The sequence below is a fragment of the Trichechus manatus genome, unplaced genomic scaffold, assembly GCF_000243295.1.
Source record: "Trichechus manatus latirostris isolate Lorelei unplaced genomic scaffold, TriManLat1.0 scaffold00086, whole genome shotgun sequence".
Classification (NCBI taxonomy): domain Eukaryota; kingdom Metazoa; phylum Chordata; class Mammalia; order Sirenia; family Trichechidae; genus Trichechus; species Trichechus manatus.
This window is the reverse complement of record NW_004444022.1, coordinates 8,252,182-8,277,085: the sequence shown is the minus strand read 5'-3', so window position 1 is coordinate 8,277,085 and position 24,904 is coordinate 8,252,182. Positions and strand designations below refer to the sequence as shown.

Here is a 24,904-nt window from a genome sequence, read left to right as displayed (position 1 = left end):
AAAAATGGGCCAGTGAAAACCTTAGGAATAGCAGTGGACATAAGATAAATACTGTGTTTAAAAAGCACCTGGACCAGTGCTTTGCTTTTCATTTTCTCATAATCAGCAATGCAAATTATTACACTGCCAGCCTGGTACATGTTCCTCAACACTAAACTGTTCCCAATCCCTTCATTTTTTCTTTTTAGTCACTCTAGCTTGGAGCCTCAGAAAACCTGGTGATTGGGGGAGTTTCAGCATAGTGGGACTTGGAAGTTGACTATTCTAACCTTGATTTTTTTTTGGGGGGGGGATTGTTTTTAAGGAAATAAAGTCCTAAATTGAAAGAAATTTTACACATTACACGCACCCTGGAAAAACTTGAGTTATACCTAGAATTGGTTTTGTAGTCGGGAGTTGAACAATATGGACTATCTAACCCTGGGGAACAAACACCTTTCATTCTAAATATTCCCATTTCTTTTCGTGGTCATTCTTTAAGTGCCTATTTCAAAAGTTTTGTTTTGTTATGTATGTTAGAAGACTCTCTGGAAACGCTTCTGGACGGGAAATAAGTGACTTAGGTCAAGGAGTGAAAAAGATGAAACATTCACATCCTTGTAAAAGTTATCTGGCCTCAGAACTTGTAAATGTGATGTAGTCCTTCTTGGCTGAGTGTTTCCTTCTGCGTACTGGATAAAAGAGTTCCTCACGTCCTCAGGGGCACTGTTGTTTCAGGCGATGCCACACATGGGAATGAGGATGTAGCTCTAAGCAGGCGCATATCCTGTGTTTAATGCTGTGCGTGTTGACCTCTTTTTCTCTGTGTCTGCTACTTGCTTCCTGTCCACATCTTTAGTTTTGAATGAAGTGCAACTCGTCTGTCTAGATGGTTGCTTCAGAACCCTAATACTTACAATAGTTCATTGGATTAAATTTCTTTTTTTCTTCCACTTCAAATCAGCCTTTTACTTTTAGCTGGTTTCCTGTGCGAAATTCCTACCTCACCTACCGCTCTCCTTGCCCTCCCCCATCGCAGGCCAAGGACCTCGCCCCGGGTGGTGGGGCAGGTTTGGCTGAGGACCCCAGCACTGAGGAAAGGTGGGGTGTCAGGGCACTTCCTCCCGGCCTCTGACTTCCTGTGCACACAGCCGAGGAAGAAAACTGAGCTGGAGGGGCGGGCCTATGAACCCTTAGGTTATAAAAGCCACACAAGCACTCCTGCGCTATGAAGAAAATTTAAGTTTCTGTAAATTAAAACCCTCCACCCATCAAATACTGATAGCCCAGTTTCCAGCACAGCTGAAAGGTAGCTTTTATTTATACATCGGTCAACAGATGGAGTGATGTTAAAAAAAAACCTGTCTTTCCTTTGGCAGTCCTTAATATAGCAGCATTTTTTTTAATAGCTGGAAAAGCCTTTTTTGTTTGTCAGCTCACAAAGGCGTATCTTTACCTAAGGGAGCTCTGGTCGTGCTGTCTGTAGCTATGTTGATCTCTGTTATGTTGATCTCTGTATGTTGATCTCTGTTAAGTGCAATTGGCTGTCAATGTTAAGGAAAATGGGTAGTGCTGCCTGTGTTGGTGGTGCCTGTGTTCTCAATGTTGTCGTTGTTTATTTGGAGGCAGCTTGCTCCTTGAGCACATCAAAGCGGTGTTCAGTTATGCTGGCAACGTTCTGAATTGCTTTGTGTTTATTTTTGTTTCCACGGCTATTTTTAAAATTTATTTTATTATTATTTTTTTTAACAAATCCCCCTCACCCCTAGATTTTACCTTTTTGTTCCTGATTAATAAAATCATATGGACTTGGGAGAAGTTTTTGAAAAATTTGTAGAATTTGACATTTTGTAAAGAAAGAGAAAAAAAGGGGAGGGGGGAATCATCCCAAACCCCACTATCTGGAGTCCATAACACTGTTAGCATTTCAGCATATTTCCTTCCCGTCTTTATTCTAGGTACTTCTTTTTTCTTTACATAGTTTGTCATATTGGATGTAGGATTTCTATTGATTTTTTTTTTTTTTCATTAAAAATTTCTAGTGTAGGCTTCATGTTAACAGCTCCTGCATGGTCCCTCTTAGGATATGAAGGTATTTATTTAGCCATTTCCTCACTGCTAGACATAATAGTGTTCTAAGTTTTAAACCCATTCTCAGTGGTCCTGGTCAGATTCGTTCTTACAGTGGTGTACCATCGAGTCAATTCTGATTCATAGCGACCCTATAGGACAGAGTAGAACTGCCCCACAGGGTAGTTCCAAGGCTTTAATCTTTACGGAGTGGTTGGGTTCGAACCACTGACCTTTTGGTTAGCAGCTGAGCACTTAACCACTGTGCCACCAGGGCTTCTACCCTGGCCAGATTAATAATTCTCAAATCATTTGCGGGTTAGGTTAGTATCCCACCCTCCAACATTCAGGTTGAATACTCTAGAAAACCAACAGTGGGCAAACGTGAGGGTTTCAACACAATTTCATTGTCTCTGTCCGCAGTTCTTTCTTCCACTCTCTTGGGTTTATTGGCTTTCAGTCAGACAGACCTGGGTACATACTTCACTTAGACCCTCCACTAACTGAGTCCTTAGGCTAATTAACCCTCCTAAGCCTCCATTTTCTTATGCGCAAAATAGGGATAATAGTAGTACCCAGTGATAGGGTTATTTTAAGAATTGAGCCAGGCTGTGAAGGGTTTGGCATGGTGTCCCAGACACAGCGATGGTGAGCATTTACTGAGGGAGTTGCTGCCATCCTCCTCCCGCCTCTGCCCCCTCCCAGGGATTTGGGTTGGCTAACCCTGCCTGGTCTGGTTTGGGGAGAGAGACCAGAAAGGAAAGGGAGACATAATCGGAGGAGGCATAGTTGACAAGAAATAATTTTTTGCTTCTAAGTATAGAGAAAATTCAAGTGTTTTAAGTAGTACCTGAACTCTCAAAGGTGGTAGGTCTGGACTGGGACTGGGCTGCTTGGCCAGCGTCAGTGAGATGAGGTGGGAGAGATGGGCGAAAGGTGGCCTGACCCTTGGGCATTCTTCCTGTGGGGATCTGTCTCCCCAGCCTCTTCTGTTCTTTCTGTGAGCTTCCATGGGCTCACCCCAAGCCTTCTGACTCCAACCAACCTTGTGTTCCTGACAGTCTTCCAGTGACCCTTGTGTTTCTCATCCCAGTCTACAACTAAGCTGAAGGACAGGGAAGGATTTTGGTAGAAAAGAGTATCTTTAGTAATTGCTTATATAAATAGCTCTTTAAGGCACCAATCCACCTGATTTTTATTTGAAGTGGTCTAACTTATCTTTCAATTACTACTGTAGAGTATTTTACCTCCTTGGTAGGGAGGAGAAAGGTGATTCCTCAGATAAAAGCAACACCTGGGGTTGCACTTGGAGAGAAATGGCTGGTAAGGTAGGTAGGTGTTCTTGTGCCCATCTTGTACATCTGTCAGTGTCCTTCTGAGGCTGGAGGGCTGCGGAGGGGTATCTTTCATGGTTCCTCATTGTGTATTGCCAGTGGCAAAAGAGTGAGTCCTTGCACAGTTCTTACTTCAGCCATTCCTTTTAAGGGTTATGAACATATTTATCCAAAGAGCCATCTTGAGTGGAGTAGGGGGCAGAGGGGAGGAGAATTCAGGAAGAGAGAATGGATTGAATTAATGGGGACAAGAAGAGTGATATAAAATAGTTTAACCCCTTGTAGCCCTGGTAGTACAGTGGTTAAGTGCTTGGCTGCTAACCAAAAAGTCAGTGGTTCAAACCCACCAGCCATTCGACGAAAAGAAAGATCTCTGCTTCCGTAAAGATTATAGCTTTGGAACCCTATGGGGCAGTTCTCGTCTGTCCTGTAGTGTCGCTATGAGAAGGAATCAACTCGGCGGCAGCGGGTTTGGTTTGGTTAGACCCTTTGAGACATTGAAGTTCATTTGTTAAAGATGTTCATGATCCAGATGTCTGGCTTGGAGGGACTGCTGATTCTCTCTCTCTTCTTTGTGATGGCCTCTCTGTACATCAGATGGTATAGTAGGGAGCTATACAAATGTGTTTGGACTAGTGCATTTGGGCTAGTAAGGCTGCAGTGAGTAAGAATTGGAGATTTGCAAATCCAGGCCTTGAAAGAGTTAAATGTGACTCTCCACCTGAACATTGAAGTTGTCAACGTCTGCACTTCAACCCTGTGCCCTAAATCATCAACAGTGGTATTTGTGTTGCCTGAAAACATAGAACCTAAACTGGTTTTATGAAGCACTGGTGTTCAGTGGTAGAATTCTCACCTTCCATGTGGGAGACCGGGTTTGATTCCTGGACACCTATGCAAAGCCACCACCAGTCCGTCAGTGGAGGCCTGCATGTAGCTATGACACGAACAGGTTTCAGTGGAGCTTTCAGACTAAAACGTGCTAGGAAGAAAATCAGCCAGTGAAAACCCTATGGACCACAACAGTTTGATCTGCAGCTGATCACAGGGATGGCGCAGGACTGGGCAGTGTTTCCTTCTGTTCAGTCCTGTTGCAGGACTGGGGTTGCCATGCTACGGGGGGGGGGGCAATTTGATGGCAGCTAACAAGAACCAAAACCAAACCCGTTGCCATTGAGTCGATTCCGACTCTTAGCGACACTGTAGGCAGAGTGGAACTGCCACATCTTTCTCCTGCAGAGCAGCTGGTGGTGCCGACCTTCTGGTTAAGAGCCAAGTGCTTAACCATTGTGCTGACTAGGGCTCCTAACACTAAGAAGTTGGTTTTAAATCTTTTATTATGTGGTGGCAACTTAGACTCCATATTATAATGAATAAGGAGGAAGACACCAAGTGTCTTTCAGATGAGCTTGCTTCAGGTGATTTTTCTGGTCTACAAGGCAGCTTTGGAGCCCTAGTGGTGCCAGTGGTTAAGTGTTTGACTGGTAACCAAAAGGTCGGCAGTTTGAATCCACCAGCTGCTCCTTGGAAACCCTATGGAGCATTTCTACTCTGTTCTGTAGGGTCGCTATGAATTGGAATCGACTCAACGGCAACAGGTTTGGGGTTTTTTTTTTGGTACAGGGCGCCTTCAGAAATTTCTAGTTTCCTTGAGGCTTTTGTTCTCTGTTCAAATTAGGTTTCGGTTGGCAAAAGTTGCAAGCCTTTGTCCTTGATTTTCAGATTCCTGCTGTTGCTGGAGCTGGAGCGGACGGCCTGGAGGCTGCTGAGTCTCCCACATGGGCTCCACCTTCCTCCCTTGGTTGCTGTGGCCCTCCTCCAAATGAGCCTGCACAATTCCTTTCTCTGGAACCTCCCCTGTTGCCAAGGTTCAAAGGTCCATGACTGTGACCTTATTAAGAGCTAACTCAAATTCAGTGGACTTGTAGCTCCCAAGCCACAATTCTGATTGCTGTTAGCAGAAGGTTGCAGGGTGACCCATAGCGCCTTGATCAGTGAGGTGTTTTGGTCTGGAATTTGGAGTCAGGTTGTATCACTACTCTCATCCTCATGCCAGTCTTACTTCCCTCCTGGCTTCTCAGTGGTATATTGATTTTTTTTTCCAGTTTTTCTAATACCCAGTGACTGATTTTGTAGGTACTTGATTAGAGTAGTACTGTAGATAGAGTCCTGGGTGGGGCAAACAGTTAATGCACTTGGCTGCTAACCAAAAAGTTGGAGGTTCGAGTCTACCCAGAGGCACCTTGGAAGAAAGGCCTGGTGATCTACTTCTGAAAAACCAGCCATTGAAAACCCTGTGGAGCATAGTTCTACTCTGACACACATGCGGTCGCCGTGATTTGGAGCCAACTCCATGGCATTTGATTTTGTAGATGGTACAGAATATTCGAAGGGGCCAACACACTCGTTTAATAATCAGGGAAACTTCAGCACACGCCTTCTTTTGAAAACCAAAGAAATCGACGGCTTTTTCCATTCCAGCCAGGACCTCAGCTGTCAGGGCTGTGGCAAGGATGCTGACTCACCTGCAGCGGTTCTTTGTCTAATTGTCAAAGCAGGTGAGCTGGCTTTGGATGTGCATCACTCTGAGGCCTCTGAGAATCTTCCCTTTCTTTATTACCTAGCTCACCTAGAATCTGAAGAGAGTTAAACCAGTTGTGAAATGTATCACCTTTCAGAAATGAATAGCATCTTAATTGGCCCCCTTTGAAAACATGTCAGACTGAGATTTCTAAGTCCCAGTGTAATCTGGTACGCCTCAAGGTTGGGACCTCAAGCAGGGCCACTCTGGGGAGACTGGTCCACCGCCAAGTGTGTTTTCTGGCTCCAAACAAATGAGTGGCTGTTTGACTATTGGCATGCGACCCGGTTTTAAAAGTACAACCATATAGGGTATGGCGGACTGGTAACCAGGGGGTTTAAAAAGTGAGGTCATGGAAGGCCCAGATGCAACTCTTTTAATGTGTATCAGAACTGCAATTAATCTTAGGAACATGCTGGGCCTGTTCCTGCTTTCACTGCCCCCGGGGTGTGCAAGGGTATTTAAGGGGCCTGCTTTGAAGAACTCTGGTTCTTTGATGATGCAGATGGACAACAGAAGCGTATAAAATGTTGTATCTGGTATTACAAAGGCTTTTGTATGCCTCTGCAAATTCATTCAGTTTTGAGAAGTAAGCAAAAAGCTTCAAGCAGATTGCTAATACGAAAGAGGACAGATTGCAAATTCTATCTCTGGCAGTGGGCTCTAGGACCAGCATCAGAATCAACTGAACGGGAATGGAGCCCCTCCTCCATGCCCAGCCCCGTGCTAGTTCCAGCACAGTGTCCTGTGAAAGATTTAAAAACATTGTAGCGTAGTTGAGAGACAAATGTAAACAAAGGAAACAGAAACCGGTAGATGAGGTTCCAAGGATAGAGAGGCAAGTGAGGGGTGTTGTGGTTAGGTCGGCTTCCTGGGTGGGGTGGGTCGAGAATACGCAGGACGATTGGATTCTTAGAAGGGTGTTGGAATGTTCTAAATGAAGGGGACGAGGTGTGCAGCAGAGTTGGGGGACGAATATGGTGTTCTCAGGGGAGAGTTAAAGCATGGGCTGACTGGTAGGGTGGTACAGTGGTGGCAGATAAGGTTGGGAGAGCATAAAGGCAATTGACAGTACACTTTGATCTCCCTCTCTTCCTCTTTTTCTTTCTTACAAGTACATTTAAGAGAGGGCTGGTGCAGTACTTCATCCTTATAAGGTTGCTTCTTAGTTCTATTTTTGAAGTCCAATTTTTTAGAGCAGTACCAGTTGCTGTTGAGTCAATTCTAACTCATGGCAACCCCATGTATGTCAGAGTAGAACTATATTCTATAGGGTTTTCAGTAGCTGGCTTTTGGGAAGTAGATCACCAGGCCTTTCTTCTGAGGCACCTCTGGGTGGGCTCCACGGTCCAACCTTCCATTTTTTTTTAGAAGTCATCTAAAATACCCACTGAGTCTTCCCTCTGCTGTTCTTTTTATCATTTAATAAGTAGCTTTGGGGATAAAAAGGTTGTTTAAAATCGTCAAGTTCAACAGATGTGGTTTGGGTGTGCTAATATCCCCTCATGAATACAGAATCCACTCCCTAATATCCCCCAGTGTGTAATTAATAAGAGAAAAGAAATATCTGTTACCGTATAATGTACTCATTTGCTCATAGTTAATGAAGTCAAATTCATAACATTAGAAATCTGTTTTCTTAAGGCTTCCTTGCTCTGCTTATACAGGTTTCTAAACTGCAGCACTTCTCAGAGCCTTTAGTATTCTAAGGAGCATCGGGAATCTCTAAGGGGAGTTGGGAGAGGAAGAGGAGGAGCACCCTTTATGTCCACAGAACATCATGGAGGATTAGTGTTCCACAGAACACTCTTGCTGCTCAACAATGCTGTGTGCATTGCCCTTGCCCTTGTGCCCTCCAGCTGCCTCCCACTTTTCCACTTACCTTCCTGCCCTGAGATAAGAATGACGCATCTGTTGATAATGGAGAGTGAAGGGGCTGTTACATCCCTCCCTTCCCTTCCCATTGGAAGCATGAACAGAGTGATCACTTGGCTGCATTAGAAGAGATTCCACAAGCTGAATTTGGGCAAGATGAGCCCCATAACTCCCGCATGAATGGAAATAAAGCCTCAGCTCTGTATCCTGCCATTTAAAAATATCTTCCCATTTGGGGAAAAATCCCAACCCTAGAATGGCCAGGCCGGGATGAATCAGCATGCCAGGGCCGCACACCAAGATAAACATTGAGTCTCTAGTCATGGCACCTGGCGGCTCGTCAGCACGGGGCTGTGAGAACATGGCAGCACGCAGCATGCTTACTTTTAAAGTCAAGAACAGCAGCACCAAGAACCTCAGAGAGACCCTCAGAAACAATGGTTCTGATTCTTAAGAATAGAATTAATTTTGTTTGCTCTAGAACAGTTATCTTTTTACTTTAACATAGTATTTTAAATTGTTTTCTTGTGGGTTTTTTTCCTTCCTTACTCTTCATTTACACCTGTGTGCATTATAGTCTGAGGCATTGGTGATACAGTGGTAGAATTCTCCCCTTTAATCTGGGATACCCAGGTTTGATTCCTGGCCATATGCACCTCATGCACAGCCACCCCTATCTGTCAGTGGAGGCTTGTGTGTTGCTATGATGCTGAGGTTTCAGCAGAGCCTACAGACTAGGAAGAAAGGCCTGGTGATCTACTTCTGAAAATCATACAGTGAAAACCCTGTGGCTCACACGGTCCCATCTGTAAGCCATCGTGGGCACGCCAGTGTTTTGTTCTGTTGTGCATGCGGTTGCTATGAGTCGGGGGCCTACTTACTTGACAGGCATTAACAACAACAGCATTACAGTCTAGGTTTGCACTGTCCAGTATGGAACCACTAGCCATGTGTGTCTGTTTATATTTAAATCAAATCAAATTTAAAATTCAGTTCCTCATTTCAGGTGCTCAGCAGCCACTTGCTCATAGCTGCTGCGTTGGGCCATGCAAATGTAGACTGTATGTATACAGATACATAACATTTCCATTAGTGCAGAAAATGCTACTGGGCAGCGCTGGTCTGGATTCCTTATTTGAGAAAACTTTCTGGGCCACTTCATATCTTTGCCTACTTTAACATCTTAGAGGCTGTGGTACTGAATGTGAAGAATGTTAGACAGATGTTCAATGTAAATACGCGGCTGTCCCCAGCGGCTCTTCTCTTACACATTTATTAGTGTTGAGCAAAACATACACCCAGCCTAGATCTAAGACCCCCGTAGGCTATGCCGGTTTTACTTTATGTGACAGCACTTTTAAAGTTGGTATTCATCATAGAGTCTCTCCACTTTGCATCTCTAATTAAAAGAAATCTCAGAACAGTGCCCCCCCTCCCCCCCATCACCGTTGACTTGATTCCAACTCACAGCGACGCTATAGGACAGAGTCATACTGTCCAATAGGGTTTCCAAGGGGTGGATGGTGGATTCGAACTGCCAACCTTTTGGTTAGCAGCCAAGCTTTTAATCGCTACACCACTAGGGCTCCTTAATCTAGTTTAGAAGCACGTTATTTAACCTGTTGAAAATTTCTTTTGAGCCTCCTACTGCTTGTTCTCTAGCTTCTAGAAATCACTTACTTAATACCTTGCTAGAGTGCAAATCTGCTCTGGTTTGCTAATAGGCCCCTCCCTGATTGTGGTTGAAAGATTTTCCCAGAGAAGTTTTTTTTATTTCAGTCAAGGCCATGGTATTTTATGTCCTTACTGGAACAGAACCTGGAAGACATACATCCAAAGGAGTCCGTACCTAGAACTGATTGACCTCACACTATCCCTGAATTCCACTTGCAGCAGGGACCCACTGCTCCAAGAACTGTGTGATCTTAGGTACGAAGGTTGCTGGTGCTTTATTCTGTATGCAGTACAAGGCTGGGACCTGTTCTCTGTGTATGGCGCTGGGTACTCCAGCCTGTTTCCAAAGCTGGAAATGAGGTAAAAAGGGTAGATTCATGGAATTGAGCCTCACTTGGAGAAAGTACCTGTTGGCCTGCTCCGTTTACCCTTCACCGACAAAGGCTGTACCCCAGTCCCGGCCAGGTGTCAAAGGAGCTCTGCATGGGATTCCCCCCAGAGAAAAGGAGGTGACAACACCATTTACTGCGTGTCTGTATCATACGCCTGGTGTCAGGCACTGTGCATATATTGTATCTGCTATGTGCATTATTTTTTTAGAAAAAAGGTTCATAGCTTTCTTTCTTAAGGTCTGTGATTCAAAAAAAAAAAAAAAGGCGTGAGCTGGGTGGGGTGGGGGGTAGTGAGGAGTGGAGATTAACTAGACTGTGAGCCAAGAAAAGGGGGGAAGGCAGGGACCACAATGGTCTCTCCCAGCTTTAAGAACTTGACATAGAGCCTGGCACCAGTAGGCACTCAATAAATAGTTATTGAGTAATGGGTTGTTTAATATTTTTATAACAGTCCTATAAAGTAGGTATTACTTTGCACATTTTACAGAGGTGAGAAAACCGAGGCTCGGGTGGAATATGTTGCCTCTGGTCCCACAGCTAGAAAGTGTCAGAGCTGTGATTCACACCTCATAGTATGTCCATACCATAGCCCACATGCCTCCACTGCGCTAACATAGAGGAGGGGGCCATAAGGGTAAACTCATCTTCTCCCTCTTTCTCTTTAACAATTGCTTTATTTTTAGTTATTTGTTTTGTCGTTTAATTTTTTATTTCGATATAATTTCTGAATTGCAGAAAAATTGCAGGAACGGTACCAAAACTTCTCTGACCCTTTACCCAGATGGGTGTTGTTTTGTGCTGTTGGGTTGATTCCGACTCATAGCGACCCTATAGGACAGAGTAGAGCTGCCCCACAGGGTTTCCTACACTGTAATCTTTACAGGAACAGATTGCCAGGTCTTTTCTCTCCCAGCTTTAAGAACTTGGCTAGTGGGTTTGAACTGCTGACCTTCTGGTTATCAGCTAAGCACTTAGCCATTGCGTACCTGTTGCTGTCGAGTTGATTCCAACTTATAGTGACCCTACAGGACAGAGTAGAACTGCCCCAGAGGGTTTCCAAGGAGCAGCTGGTGGATTCGAACTGCCGACTTTTTAGTTAGCAGCACCAGGGCTCCTTTTACCCAGATTGGTAGGATTATATTCCTGGCAAGTCTGGTTTGTATCAGGGGATCGATCCATGCTCCTTTAGCACAATGTGGACCGTGCTGCATCAGGACTCCTGTGTCTCTGTGAGGTAGGGTGTGTCCTTCATGAGAAAAAAAGAAAAAACAGTGCTGTGACCCCACCCAGGAACTGCAGCTAACCCGAGAGCAACTCTTAGAGGGCTTGCTGGATGAAAATATGAGAGAAGAATCTAGGGTTTATAGTTGTGCTTAAAAGAACTCCCCCTCTGATAAATTTGAGGGTTTGGGAAATACAAATGAAAGTGACTTAGAAAAAGATGACTTGTAGCTTACCAAATGGACACTCTCAGGCACAGCATCACACCCTTACTGTCTGCCAAGAACAATACCCCATGTATTATTCACCGACTGCTCTGCCGCATGCCATTTCCTTCTCTCACCCTCACAATTAAAGATTCATGTTTATACTCCACATTTTATCTATTCCACGCCCACCACAATTTTTTTTTTTTAAACCTAACTTTCCTTGCTTTTTCACCCTTTGCACTTGTTGCCTCTACTGTTCCCCCTCTGTGTTCTATTCTTTCCCTTGTTTTAGTTAATACAGCTGTATTCCCAAAGGCTGTAGTTCCCATGTGAGGACAGTGGTGGTTCAGTGATAGAATTCTCACCTTCCCTGTGGGAGACCTAGGTTCAATTCCTGGCAGCGCACCTATGCGCAGCCACTGCTGTCATTGGAGGCTTGTGTGTTGGCTACGATGCTGAACAGGTTTCAGTGGTGCTTCCAGACTAAGATAGGCTAGGAAGAAAGGACTGGCGATCTACTTCTGAAAATCAACCAGTGAAAACCCTATGGATCGTAATGGTCTGATCTGCAACCAGTCATGGGGTTGGTGCAGAACTGGGCAGTATTTCATTCAGTTGTACATCATGGGGTCGCCGTGAGTTGGGGGCTGACTCAGTGGCATCTAACAACAATAAATAGTTTCTATTATCATTCAGTGTATTCGGGGGAAAGGTGGGAGAATTCTTTCCTGTGTGAGAGAAAAGGGGGTAGTCTCTTTTATAGGGATAAACAACTTGGTAATTTTCCAGATTAAGAGTCTGTATCCAGTCCTGACACAAAACGAAACCAGTGAACTCTGCGCCAGGACCTGTGCTTGTGACTTCTGTGCCTTCTCCCCCTGCTGCCAGACCCCTCACTGAGAGAAACTGTGCTTAGTTATCTGTCTTAGCCATCTAGTGCTGCTCTGACAGAAATACCAGGAGTGGATGGTTTTAACAAAGAAAAGTTTATTCTCTCACAGTCCCGTAGGCTACAAGTCCAAATTCAGGGCATCAGATCCTCTCTCTCTCTCCACTCTGGAGAAAGGTCCTTGTGATGCATCAGTCTTCCCTTGGTCTGGGAGCTTCTCTGCGCAGGAACCTCAGGTCCAAAGGATGCGCTCTGCTCCCAGCACTGCTTTCTTGGTGGTATGAGGTTCCCATGTGTCTCTGCTCATTTCTCTCTTTTATATCTCAAAAGAGATTGCATTAGGACACTATCTAATCTTGTCGACCTCATCTGTATAACCTCATCACAGTGAAAGAGTTTACAACACATAAGGAGATCACATATAATCTCATTATAGTGATAGAGTTTACAACACATAAGGAAATCACATCAGATTACACAATCATACAACACTGGGAATCATGACCCAGCCAGGTTGCTACACACATTTTTTGGGGGATGCAATTAATCCATGGCATTATCATTTTTGAAACGTTCTTTTTCCTTCATTCCTTTCTCATACTCAACCTGTGCTAAGAGGGTGGGGGGATGCCTGCCATATTCCAAGCTTGGGCAAGTGCCTGGCATGCAGCAGAAGCTTGGCAAATATTTGTTGAATGACCAGACCATGGTCTGTGGCCTTGGTGTAGGATTGCAAATTAGTTGACTTAAAAATACAGGATCACAGCCCTCTGGAATTTAGCTGCTCCCTAGAATTTACTTCCCATTTAATCTTTTAATAAGGAGATGTTTAGCCTGGAAGGGATTTTTGTAGATTCTTGGCTCCATCTCTTTTCTGTTATTGCTCCCTACAGTCTCCTTGGTTTTTAATCTGAGAAACCCTGCTGCTGTCAAGTTGATTCCGACTCATAGCGACTCTATAGGACAGAGTAGAATTGCCCCATAGTGTTCCCAAGGAGCGGCTGGTGGATTTGAACTGCTGACCTTTGGTTAGCAGCTGAGCTCTTAACCACTGCACCACCAGGGCTCCTTAATCTGAGAAGGAAGCATAATTGTTACATAAGCATGTCTCAGTTACTTACATGTGAGTGATCCAGGGAAAATTCCTCTTTCTAGACCAGCTTGCTGCTTTGATTTTCCCCTGAGCCTCTGTGACTGTTGCCTGTGGCCTGCTGATGTGAGGGAGCGTAAGGATGGTGTTAAGTCTGATAGACAGACTCATGGTGACCTGTGTACAGCAGAACAAATAGTTGCCCAGTCCTGCATCATCACCAGGATTGCTGCCATGTTCGAGTCCATCACTGCACCTGTTGTGCCCATCCACCTCACCCAGGGTCTCATTCACCTTTGTTGGCCCTCTACTTCCCTCCCAATGGTGTGTTCAAAGCAAGCAAGTCGGACAGTGTTCTGTTGTGATCGATAAAGTTTTCATTGGCTAGTTTTTGGAAATAGATCTCCAGGCCTTTCTTTCTAGTCTGGAAGCTCTGCTAAAACCTGTCCACTGTGGGTTACCCTGCTGGTATTTGAAATACTAGTGGCATGGCTTCCAGCACCATAGCAACATGCAAGCCACCACAGTGTGACAAACTGGTTGGTGGTATAACCCAGGAGAATATATATATGCTATTGTATATGGAGATCCTGCTGGCTTAGTGGTTAAGAGCTATGACTGCTAACCAAAAGGTTGGCAGTTTGAATTCACCAGGTGCTCCTTGGAAACTCTATAGGGTAGTTCTACTCTGTCCTACAGGGTTGTTATGAGTTGGAATCGACTCGACGGCAGTGGGTTTTTTTTTAAACGGATTTATTGTATATGTGCAACCAGCCATTTCATGGGTGTTTAATGATGGGCTTTGGTTTCTCTGATTCCTCAAATAGAACAATCTTGCCCTCTTGGTCGCAATAGTGAAAGCAGCCTCAGATCTTTGCAGTCAGATCCTGTTAGACCAGGAAGCACCTTAGAGATGATCTACCTTAGTCACCATTGGACAGGAAACATGGAAAGGTTCGTAAGCACCAGGACATCGGTTAGCAGTGACAGACTCAGACTAGAGCCCAGGTCTTGCTGGAATGATAACGCTTTCAAGTGTCCTTTTGCCCTGCCACCCTCCCATCCCACATCTGTGAAATTCTAGTCTCTTATTGTGAATGTCTTAGTATATGCTTTAATAGTCTTTGGACAGTTAATACTTAAAGATGAATGTAGAAACAAAGACGACCTCATTTTCTTCTTTTGTTATGGCTGCTAGCTAGCTCATTGTGGATTAGAAAGAACAGGACAAGCAGAAAGATGTAGTGTGTGTTTTAAGTTTCTTTGAAAATTAGTCATTGAGGATTCTGCCAAGTTATTTTAATCCACAGCTTTTTCTTTCTTTTTTTCTTTAACAAGTGACAGCAAAACTGGGATTGTCTGGAGTTTTGCACTGGCAGATAGAATGCTCCCAAGGACCCTGAGGCCTCCCTGAAGCTAGGGAGTGAACATATTGTGCTGAGACTTCTCCAAACAAACCAAACCCACTGCTGTCTAGTGGATTCTGACTCAGAGCGACCCTATAGCACAGAGTAGAACTTCCCCATAGGGCTTCCAAGGCTGTAATCTTTATGGAAGCAGACTGCCACATCTTTCTTCTGTGGAGCAGCTGACCTTTTGGTTAGTAGCTAAGCGAGTGCTTAGTCACTGCACCCCTAGGGCTCCTTGATATCTCTCCAGGATTACTTTATTAACTGACCTGTCAGACTTCACCAGGGCAGTACAGTAAAAACTTACTGAGATAATTTATAATCGGCATACCCTTCCCAGGGTCTAAAAGCAATGTACTTGAGACTTGGAAGATTAGGAATCGTTTTATACCCTGTAAGGTGTTCTTGCAAGTTCTGTAGCAGCTACTCCATGTGTATTTGTCACACCAGTCCAGTGAGTAGTGGGAGCAAATGTTTGCTTGGATGATAACTGGCTGTGAGGGTGGCGAGATGAGATGGCTGGAAGAGGGTCCCAGAAAGGTTTTATGGTGGGGGGAGGGGGGCATAAATCATCACATTTTAATTGCTTTTCCTCTCTTGGTCTTAAAGATGTTTAGGACTTTTCCTCTTCTTTCTGAGTTGCTTCTCAGGTTTGAATCTCATCACACAGCCTTTCTTTATCTAAGTTTTCAAACACCCACACCCAGAACCTTGGGGACCTGATTGATTTAGTGGAAAGAACATAGAGGACCTGGATTAAAATGGAGTTTGGTGCTTTAACTAGTTGGGTTGTACTTGGAGAAGCCACTTGACTTCTGTAAGTCTCAGAGTTCTTATCTGTAAAGTGGGGATGCTGATTGGCTCATTTTGGGGAGGGTAAGTGGGAGGATCCTGTGGAGGTAGTTAGAGGTTTCATTTAGTCAGGGTTGGTAGGCATGGGGATCAGAGTGCAGCTGAGTTCCATTTACTTCCACATAACACTTAAGTTTCTTTTGGCAGGGTAATTTACTTCTTAGAACTTGATGTCTTCATCTGGAAACTGGGAATAATAATATATACTTGGTTAGATTGTTGGGAGAATTAAACATGATACAAGGCAGATGCCTGATATACTTGGCTTTGTCAGGGTCACAAAACATGGCAGTTTGGCTCATTGTGAGCCCATATTAGCCATAGCATGTTATGGACTGGTTGAGCTGTAGACAATAAATCATTAGTGAATTCTTCACAGTGAGAAGAAGAGCATTTAGCAAATACCTCCCTAACTCTCCACCCCCACCCTCCCCAGGTGTGTGTGTGGGGGCGAGGAAGTCTGACTACTTGTGTTTTCACATGGGGGTTTGTTTGGAAGATAAATTACCCTCTGGTAGTTGTGTATAGTTTGGTGGGTCAATAATAGTTCCAGTTAATATTTATTAACTGCTATGCAGTAGGGTTGGTGTGAGTCAGAATTGACTCAACAGCAGTGGGTTTGGTCTGGTTTTGTACCATACTTTTTACGTCCCTGCACCTATGGTTTGCACTTGTTTAGTAACCAAAAGCTTGGTGGTTTGAATCCACTCAGTAGTACCGTGTAAGAAAGGCCTGGTGATTACGTCCGTAAGATTGTTGTTGTAAGTCATTTCCAATGCATGGTGACTCCATGTGTGCAGAGAAGAACTTTTCCATAGAGTTTTCAAGGTTGTGACCTTTCAGAAGCAGATCACCAGACTTGTCTTTTGAGTAGCCTCTGAGTGGGTTTGAACCGCCAGCCTTTCGGCTAGTAGTCGAGTGCTTAACCATTTGTGCCACCCAGGGAACCCATCCTTAAGATTACAGCCATTGGAAACCCTGTGGAGTGCAGTTCTACTCTGACACACATGGGGTTACCATGAGTTGGAATTGACTCGACAGCAATTTTTTTTTTAAACTATACTTTTTGCTGATAAATATTGTAAAGCTGTAAGACCATAAAGTTAATAGAAAGAGAAAGCCTTTGATATGTGTCTAAATGTTGTTTAAAACAGAAATGGCCAACAGAGCAGGTGTTCTGAGGGTATGGTGTTTTTGCAGAAGGGAAATTAATAAGCAAGACAATTTTTCAAAATGATAGCTAATGAAGTGTAGCTTTTAGTTGCGGACATATTAATTTTTTTTTATATGTTCCCCAGGAAGACTATAATCCTGAAGAAAATGAACCATAATTTGTGGGTGAGCTTGGAGAGTTTGAAACAGAGGAGTATGTGTGTGTTCATGTGTTTCAAAGTAAAATGCACCAGGTTGTTCTTGGGTGGAATGTGACAAGAACCTTGGCTTATCTGCATTTTTTTTCTGTGATTGTTATGTGTGGCATGACTTGTTTTTCTTCTAGGATGTGGAGAAAGAGAAGGAAACGTACAATTACCTCAGCAAAGAGGAAATCAAAGAGAAGGTTCATAAATACAATTTAGCAGTCACAGACAAATTGAAGATGACCTTGGTAAGCACTCACATTACTGTTTAGGTTGACACTTGTGAAAAGACAAATGTAAGTTGCTGGTACGACAGTTGGTATATTTTTAAATCTCTGAATAACATCCACAGAAGTTTAATGGTCCAGGTATGTAAGACAGGAAAATGGAATATTTTTGCATTTTTCAAATTAAATTTATATTTAGAAATACCTTTTTCTCAATCAGTTGCTGGGTTGGCTTTAAAAAAGGGAAACACTCCTTGAAAATTGATTTAGAAAAAAAAAATTGGACCCCAAAAGATTTTTAACATTGAATGTAATCATTGCCCATTTAGCATGCATGTATGTACTTATGTATATATATATATATACACGCACACACACATACATAATGTACATGTAGTAACTCAGATTTTAACAAGACCTCAGACACAGCTTGTATAAATAGATTTGTAGGTGTTACAAAAAGGATTTTGTGCCCATGGATTAGAATACAATTGAGCTGGGATTTTTTTCAGCTGGTTGTCAGTGTAAACTGAGGTATATAACATTCACCTTCCTACCCATTATTGTTACAGGTTTCTACAACATTGTACCACACTGTTTGAAGCACAGTGGGGAGTGAAGGTGTAGGAGGGAGAAAGGGACAGGACTTAGGGACAGTGAAACAAGAGCTGACAACAAAGATAGTGTGTTCATGTTGCCCTGGACTGAGCTGGGCCTGTGTCTTGCCCACCCACTTGGTGACCTTCCACATGGCACCTGCCGTCTCTTGGTGCTAGTTTCCAGGGCCCGCAGACCCTTGCCACTCAGTCTGTTGTCTCTGAACTGACAGAGTTCAGCAAAGGACAGGGTGACCCGTTTAAAACAGGCTCTACTGAATTCTGTGACTCTTAGGGGAGGAGCTTTTAAATATAAACCCTTGTGGTAAAGGATCCCTCTCCTTTCCCCAAGGGGACTCCACCAAGGATGAGGATGGGGTCAGATAATCCCAAGATTATTCATTATTCCACCAGTGATATTTCTCCTTTTTTTCAGACACTTTTTTTATGAAAGGAGAAAATTCCACTTGCTGTATTCCCCCTCACACACACAGATCAAAACAGATCCAAGTTTCCACATTGTTTTATACACAAAAATTTTAAGTATTGTACAATACTTTCTATAAGAATTAACAAGTGCATTAGTATTATAAACTGGTGTTATGGAAAAGAAGAAAAATAATGGACCAAAAAAAGGCTTTTAATTCTTTAACTGTGTCATTTATAACACCTGAGGATTTATTTTAATAAAGTATTACAATCATTGTTTTCTAAATACACTGAATTTGAAAAAAAGTGAAAACAAGACCATTTATTAGTATTTTTGGCAATTTACAAAGTTGTAGTTTTACCATAAATTAGGACAAGTGCTTATAATATCTGTAGCTCACATTTTAGCTAGAATTTGTTTTAAAAATATTGTTGCTTGAAATGCCTGAAATGCATCATTATGTATCCCATGTGATAGGGAATATATGCTGTGTGAAAAAAGTGTAAGCAAAATTTGTAATCTAGTACATACCATAATAGCCACTGGGAATGAAAATAATCTTTTTTTTAAAAAAAAACATTTCATTGTGCTTTAGGTGAAAGTTTACATAGCACATTAATTTTTCAGTCAGTGATTCTTGTGCAGATTGTTTCATGACCTTGAACTGTAATCCCCACAATGTGTCAGTACTCTCCCCATAACCTGTTTTCTTACCGTCAACTCGTTGTTTACTTAGGTAGTTCACAGTCTTGTGACCTCCCTTGTTTGTGTGATAGTTATTAGGTGAGGATGATGTTTCCTTTGAGCGTTTAGCCTAGGCATATTCCCCAAGCCCTGATAAGCTTTGTGGTTTGGCTAGCATTGGTTCCAGCGGAGTTGTCCCCTCGCACCTGGGCCCTGACCTTTCACATGTAGCCGCAGAGGCGGGAGTGATCAGGGCCCAGATCTCAGCCCTGATCAGGGGGCGTCTTCAGTCACCACATCACCCTTCAGATCTTGCCTCTGAAAGCACTTTGCTGGGGTGTGTTGTTCTCCCTCTGAGGTCATTCCTTCAGAGGAAATGGCCAGTGAAACTGTGCCACCAAGCTATAAAAGAAAAGGACAAAGGAAAGAGTGTTTCACCTTCCTGTTTTGATGAGCTCTGTTCTGGCTTGAATTGTGTCTCTCCAAAATACGTGTTGGAACCCTAACCCCTATGCCTGTGGATGCAGTCCCATTTGGGAGTAGAGTTGTCTTTGTTAGTTAATGAGGCCATATCAGTGTAGGGTAAGTCTTAACCCTAATCACTTTTGAAATATAAAAGGAGCAGATTAGACACAGAGAGAAGCAAGGAAGCACAAATGGGGGAAGGCTAGATGTCACATGGAGATCACCAAGGAACCTAGGAACGCAGGAGCTAGAGAAGCTTGAGACAAACATTTTCCTCAGAGCAGACAGAGAGCCTTCCTCTAGAGCTGTTGCCCTGATTGCAGACTTCTAGTCTCCTAAACTTTGAGAAAATAAATTCCTGTTAAATTCCGTTAAAGCCACCCACTTGTGGTATTTCTGTTACTGAAGCACTAGGAAATTAAATCCCTTTCCCTAAAATGCCACTCTCAACCCACTAAGTGTGTTCTTTTCTTACCTCTTCAGAATTCAAATGGGATTTACACTGGCTTCATTAAAGTACAGATGGAACTCTGCAGACCTCCACAGACTTCTCAGAATCCTGGAAAACTCGCTGCCACTAGCAATGGCTGTATGAATACACTTCATATCAGCAGCACAAACACTGTCGGGGAAGTGATTGAGGCCCTGCTCAAAAAGTTTCACGTGACTGATAGCCCTGCCAAGTTTGCACTTTATAAGCGTTGCCACAGGGAAGATCAAGGTACCCAGGCCATGCTTAATCAAAGTGGTTCTGTTTTTGTTTGTCTTTTGTCCTCATTAGTAGAAAGAAGACTTATGGGAGTGTCTGTGTCAGTGATGTCAGAGCCTGGGGGACAGATTCTGTAGCCCGTTGTGATGGGGCATGCCCTTAATGTTTCCTGAGTTGGACAGTTGTAGGTCTGAGGGAGCACAGAGGCATCCACGTGTGATGGGCACTTAGGGAAGGCTTTGTGATGTATGGAAACCCTGTTGGTGTAGTGGTTAAGAGCTACGGCTGCTAACCAAAAGGCTGGCAGTTTGAATCTAATCAGGCGCTCCTTGGAAACTCTATGGGGCACTTCTGCTGTGTCCTGTAGGGTCGCTATGAGTCAGAATTGACTCGACGGCAACGGGTTTGGTTTTTTTCTTGGTTTTTGTGATGTGTATGTGGCGGTAGCTTTGGGTTTTTTTGGGGGGACTGGGGATAGCTTTGACTTTAATGCTCATTAAGGAAAAAAATGAATGCCTCTGTCTTAAGTTTTCAGTAGCACATTTCCACTCTGGACACAGAGTGGTGTGGTGGCCTTGAGTTCTATGAGAGCTTGAGGATGGGGAGAGAGACGTGTGTATTCCAGCACATTTCAGACTTACTGATGTAAATGGCACAGCCCTGGGTTCTTCTGTGTCCTCAGCTTGTCTCGCTTGGTGTTACACTGGGACATTTTGGCACCCTGCCCCCCAGAGGCACCTACAGTGGGTGAATAACATTTTGATCTGGGGTCGGTCTGTCTGAACTTACATTCAGTGGATAGCAAGAGAATATTAAATTACTCCGTGATACTAAGTAAGATATTCCAGGTCAGGCAGTTGAGCAGAAATTGATACCAATCGTGGACAACAGTGATTTAGTTATTCCCTAAGTGCTAGTTTGAAAATGGTGTGTATGTGTGAGCAATAAGCTATTTAAGTCTTGTCTGGTTTTTCTGGATAAAGCCTAAAGCAGCTATTGAAGAAAATATACTAACCTTGACATGATAGGAATGTCCTGCAGTTGCTCGGGAATGAAACCCAGCCAGTTGCTGAGTCTGCAAACATTTATTGAACACACATCATAGGCTGTTGTTGTGTGCCGTGGAGTGGATTCCAGAATACAAAGATGAAGAGGCGAGGGTCCTATCCCCAAGAAGATTCCAGAATACAAAGATGAAGAAGCCAGAGTTCTTATCCCCAAGAGGCCACAGGCTTAGCTGTGTGAGGAAGTTTGTATTTACAGGGAAGTCTGCACTTACAATTCAGACGAATCTGTGCTGGGGACGTGTATGTATGTGTATCTGGAAATGCCAAAATAATGTAGGTGGGCTCAGGTAGCATTTTCATCTTGCCAGCTTCTTTGCCTGCTTACCTGGACTTCAGCTGCACAATCTGACAGTAAGAGCATCCCGCTGAAATATTACCCTCATGGCTGGCAAAGCTTTCAATACCATAGGCAGGGTCAGTACCCTGTGTGTGTATGTGGATAGCTGGGGACACATATAGCTGTGCTTGAAGCCACCAGAGCTTGTGTTCTGATTGCTTAGTTTGTGTGAGGATGCTAATTCTAAATAATCTGTAGAGAGATTTGCTCCTAGAGCTCTGATTTCATATTTTTCGATGGTATATTTTTATTTTTGTTAAGGGAGCTGCCGAGTTTAGTTTCTTATCTTGCTTTCTAAAAGGAGCAGAACTAATTATAAGTCTATTTTGGGACTTAGCCAGTTGCTGTTGAGTCAGCTGTAACTCATGATGACCCCACGTGTGTCAGAGTAGAACGGCTCCATAGAGTTTTCAGTGGCTGATTTTTTGGGAAGTAGGTCACCAGGCCTTTCTTCTGAGGCGCCTCTGGGTGGACTCAAACTTTTAAACTTTCGGTTAGCAGCTGAGCACGTTAACTGTTTGTATCACCCAAGGACTCCATTTTGAACGGGACTGCTACCCATTTAAAAGGAACCCTGGTGGTGCAGTGGTTAAATCCAGCTGCCAACAAAAAGGTCGTCAGTTCGAATTCACCATCCTCTGCAGGAGAAAGATGTGGCAGTCTGCTTCTGTAAAGATTTACATCCTTGGAAACCCTATGGGGCAGTTCTACTTTGTCCTATACGATTGCTATGAGTTGGAATCGACTCGACGGCAGTGGGTTTCTTTTTTGCTTTATCCTTTTAAAATTATTCTTGAAAATTACTTATTACTCTATAGAACAGAGTAGAACTGCCCTTTAGGGTTTCTAAGGCTGTACATTTTTATGGAAGCAGACTGTCACATCCTTCTCCGGTGGGGCTGGCTGAGCGTTTTAACCACTGTGCCACCAGGGGTGCTATGAGTCAGAATCAACTCGATGCAGTTGACCCCGTAAAGATAACAGCTGAGAAAATCCTATGGGGCAGTTCTGCTCTGTCCCATGGGGTCGCTAGGAGTCAGAGTCAACTCCTGATGGCTCACACCACCACCTTTATCTGGAGGATGGGGTAGTAAAGGGGGAGTGGTTTAGGAAATACTCTCTAACAGGCTGCTTGTTTCCCTACTCAGTCTACGCCTGCAAGCTCTCAGACCAAGAACATCCACTCTACCTGCGTTTGGTAGCGGGGCCTAGAACAGACACGCTTAGTTTTGTTCTTCGTGAGCATGAAATTGGAGAGGTGAGTGAGTGTTCATTATTGCCTTCAAATATACAGAACAGCTGACCTCATTTTATTGCTTTAGTCTAGTGATGTTACCACTGGGGGTGGGGGGTCGGGGTGGCGGGGAGAGTCAGTGTCTGTCTGCCTGTCTGTATCGTGGGAAAGTGGTCCTGTAGAGGAAAGCTTTCTGTGTGTTTTTGAATGGTCAGAAACGAGCCCAAAGTTAGTCTACAGTATAATTCTCTTAACATTATACTGCTCGGTAATTTTCATAGGTGGGAAGCAATGAAATTTGCAGATAATCTCCACCCAGAGAGTCATTTTCACCCATTCCCCCTCCAGATTACTCTAATCCAGCTGAACTTTGAAAGTGGACACCCTCCACATGTTTGCTACTTAACAGAAGTCTCTAATTCATTCTAAAGCGAAATAGAAGGAAATTCAGTCTTCTTGCCATGAAAGACACTTTCTATCACCTTTTTACCCCCCTGCCCAGTCAAATGGTCAAGCAATTGTTTGCATATGCATCATTTGCTGTTTCTCTCCAGGGAGGACTGTATTTAGGCCAATTCAATTGAAGGAAAAAGCACTTTAGACTGTCCTCTAGATGAAGGGTCAACTTTAAATGACACTTGAGCAAATCTCTCAACCTGTGGGTCTCCGTTTGCTGTCTGGAACAGGAAATGGTATGAATTGTCCATGTTGAACAGTTCTCAATGCAGTGGGCATAGGGCTACTAGGTTAAAAGTTAGGTAACCAGGACTCTTTCTGCTATTCCTCTTGATAGATTAGAGTAAATCTTCTAATCTTTCAGTTCTGTTATAGGGAAAAAACATCACAACGTTTAGTAAAGCAGAAAGAGAGTTTTATTCAGCATATATTCAAAAAGACGAAAGTGAGAAATCGGACAAGCATGCTGCCAGAGCTAATGTCTGCCCGAATCTAAAGAAATATTACAGAACAGACAAAAGTGGGAAAACGGATAAGTATGCTGCCACAGCCAGAGTTATCAGTATATATTAACATTACAAATGGGCAAAACCATTGAAAGCTTTGCCTTTTCACAGATTGGCTAGAAACTGTGATCCTACATTTTGAGTTGTCTTTCTTAACAGTGATTTGTACAGGTTTCAGTAATGAGAGTCAGGAGGGTCTTCACTGGTCCAACTGTTTTCTACTCCCTAAATGCTAATAGAAAAAGATAAGAGTGGAAAGTCTTTGTGTTGTGTTTGATTGGCTTATGTGAAAGGCACTCTGAAAGATATTTTCCAAGATTATCTTAGCTATTGTCTTTATACCTCAGGGCCCAGTTGATGTGTCCTTGTGAGTCCTTGTGAGCCCAGCTCCAGCTGGGTCACATTCTCTATGACAAGGACAGGCAATAATGATTCTAATATTATTTCCTAAATCAGTTCTCAGTTTTAAAATCTGTAAAGTGGGACTGAAGACTCTAAAAAGTGGTTTAGTCACAAATGTGAAATGTTTGTAAACTTGCTTTATAAATACTAAATTTGTATGTAAGTGTACATTAGAATTTAAGGAGTTTTAGGAAGACATTTTTGAAGTTTCTTTTGATTCTGATGTTTTGAAACTTTAAAAATTCCAACTCATTCCGGGGAGAAAGCTGGGTGCAGAAGTCAGGTTTGGCTTTGCAGTTTGGCATATGGCAGGCAGCCTTTCCTCTGAAAGCTTAAACCAGACACATGAGCATAATCTTCTCACAGTTTTATTTTTCTTGTCATTGGTCTTTTAAGTATTGCATATATTTTAGGTAGCTACAGGATCTGGGAAGGAATTCTGTGAACTTAGTTTTGAACTTTACATTGTATTTTAAGTTCCAGGCTGCTTTAAGGCTAACTAATTGAAGGAAGAAACTTTCCATAGTTGGTCAGGGGGTAGGAGGGGAAGATATTTTATAATGTCTTTACTTTGGAGAACTTAACATGTACGAAGAATAAAATGGGGAGGGTCCTAAGAGTAGAGTGAGGAGGCCCGGTAGAAGCTGTTGCAGGGGCCCAGAAGTATGATGGTGGCTACCACTAGGGAGCAGTAGAGGTGAGGAAAAGTAGGTCCATTGAAGACCTGTTTAACAAAAAAAAAAAAAACAAAACCTGTTGCCATTGAGTCGATTCCAACTCATAGCGACCCTATAGGACAGAGTAGAACTGCCCCATAGGGTTTCCAAGGAGTGGCTGGTAGAATCGAACTGCTGACCT

The 24,904-nt window shown here is 43.4% G+C and overlaps 1 protein-coding gene across 1 annotated transcript in view; it reads left to right on the top strand.

Annotated features, from left to right (window-relative positions):
• Positions 1-24,904, top strand: part of RASSF3 (Ras association domain family member 3) — a 78,881-nt gene that overhangs the window by 51,201 nt on the left and 2,776 nt on the right. The window contains exons 2-4 of the mRNA XM_004381549.2: positions 17,074-17,181; positions 19,819-20,056; positions 22,597-22,706. Coding sequence (XP_004381606.1) covers positions 17,074-17,181; positions 19,819-20,056; positions 22,597-22,706 — 456 coding nt within the window. The remainder of the gene's footprint in view (positions 1-17,073; positions 17,182-19,818; positions 20,057-22,596; positions 22,707-24,904) is intronic.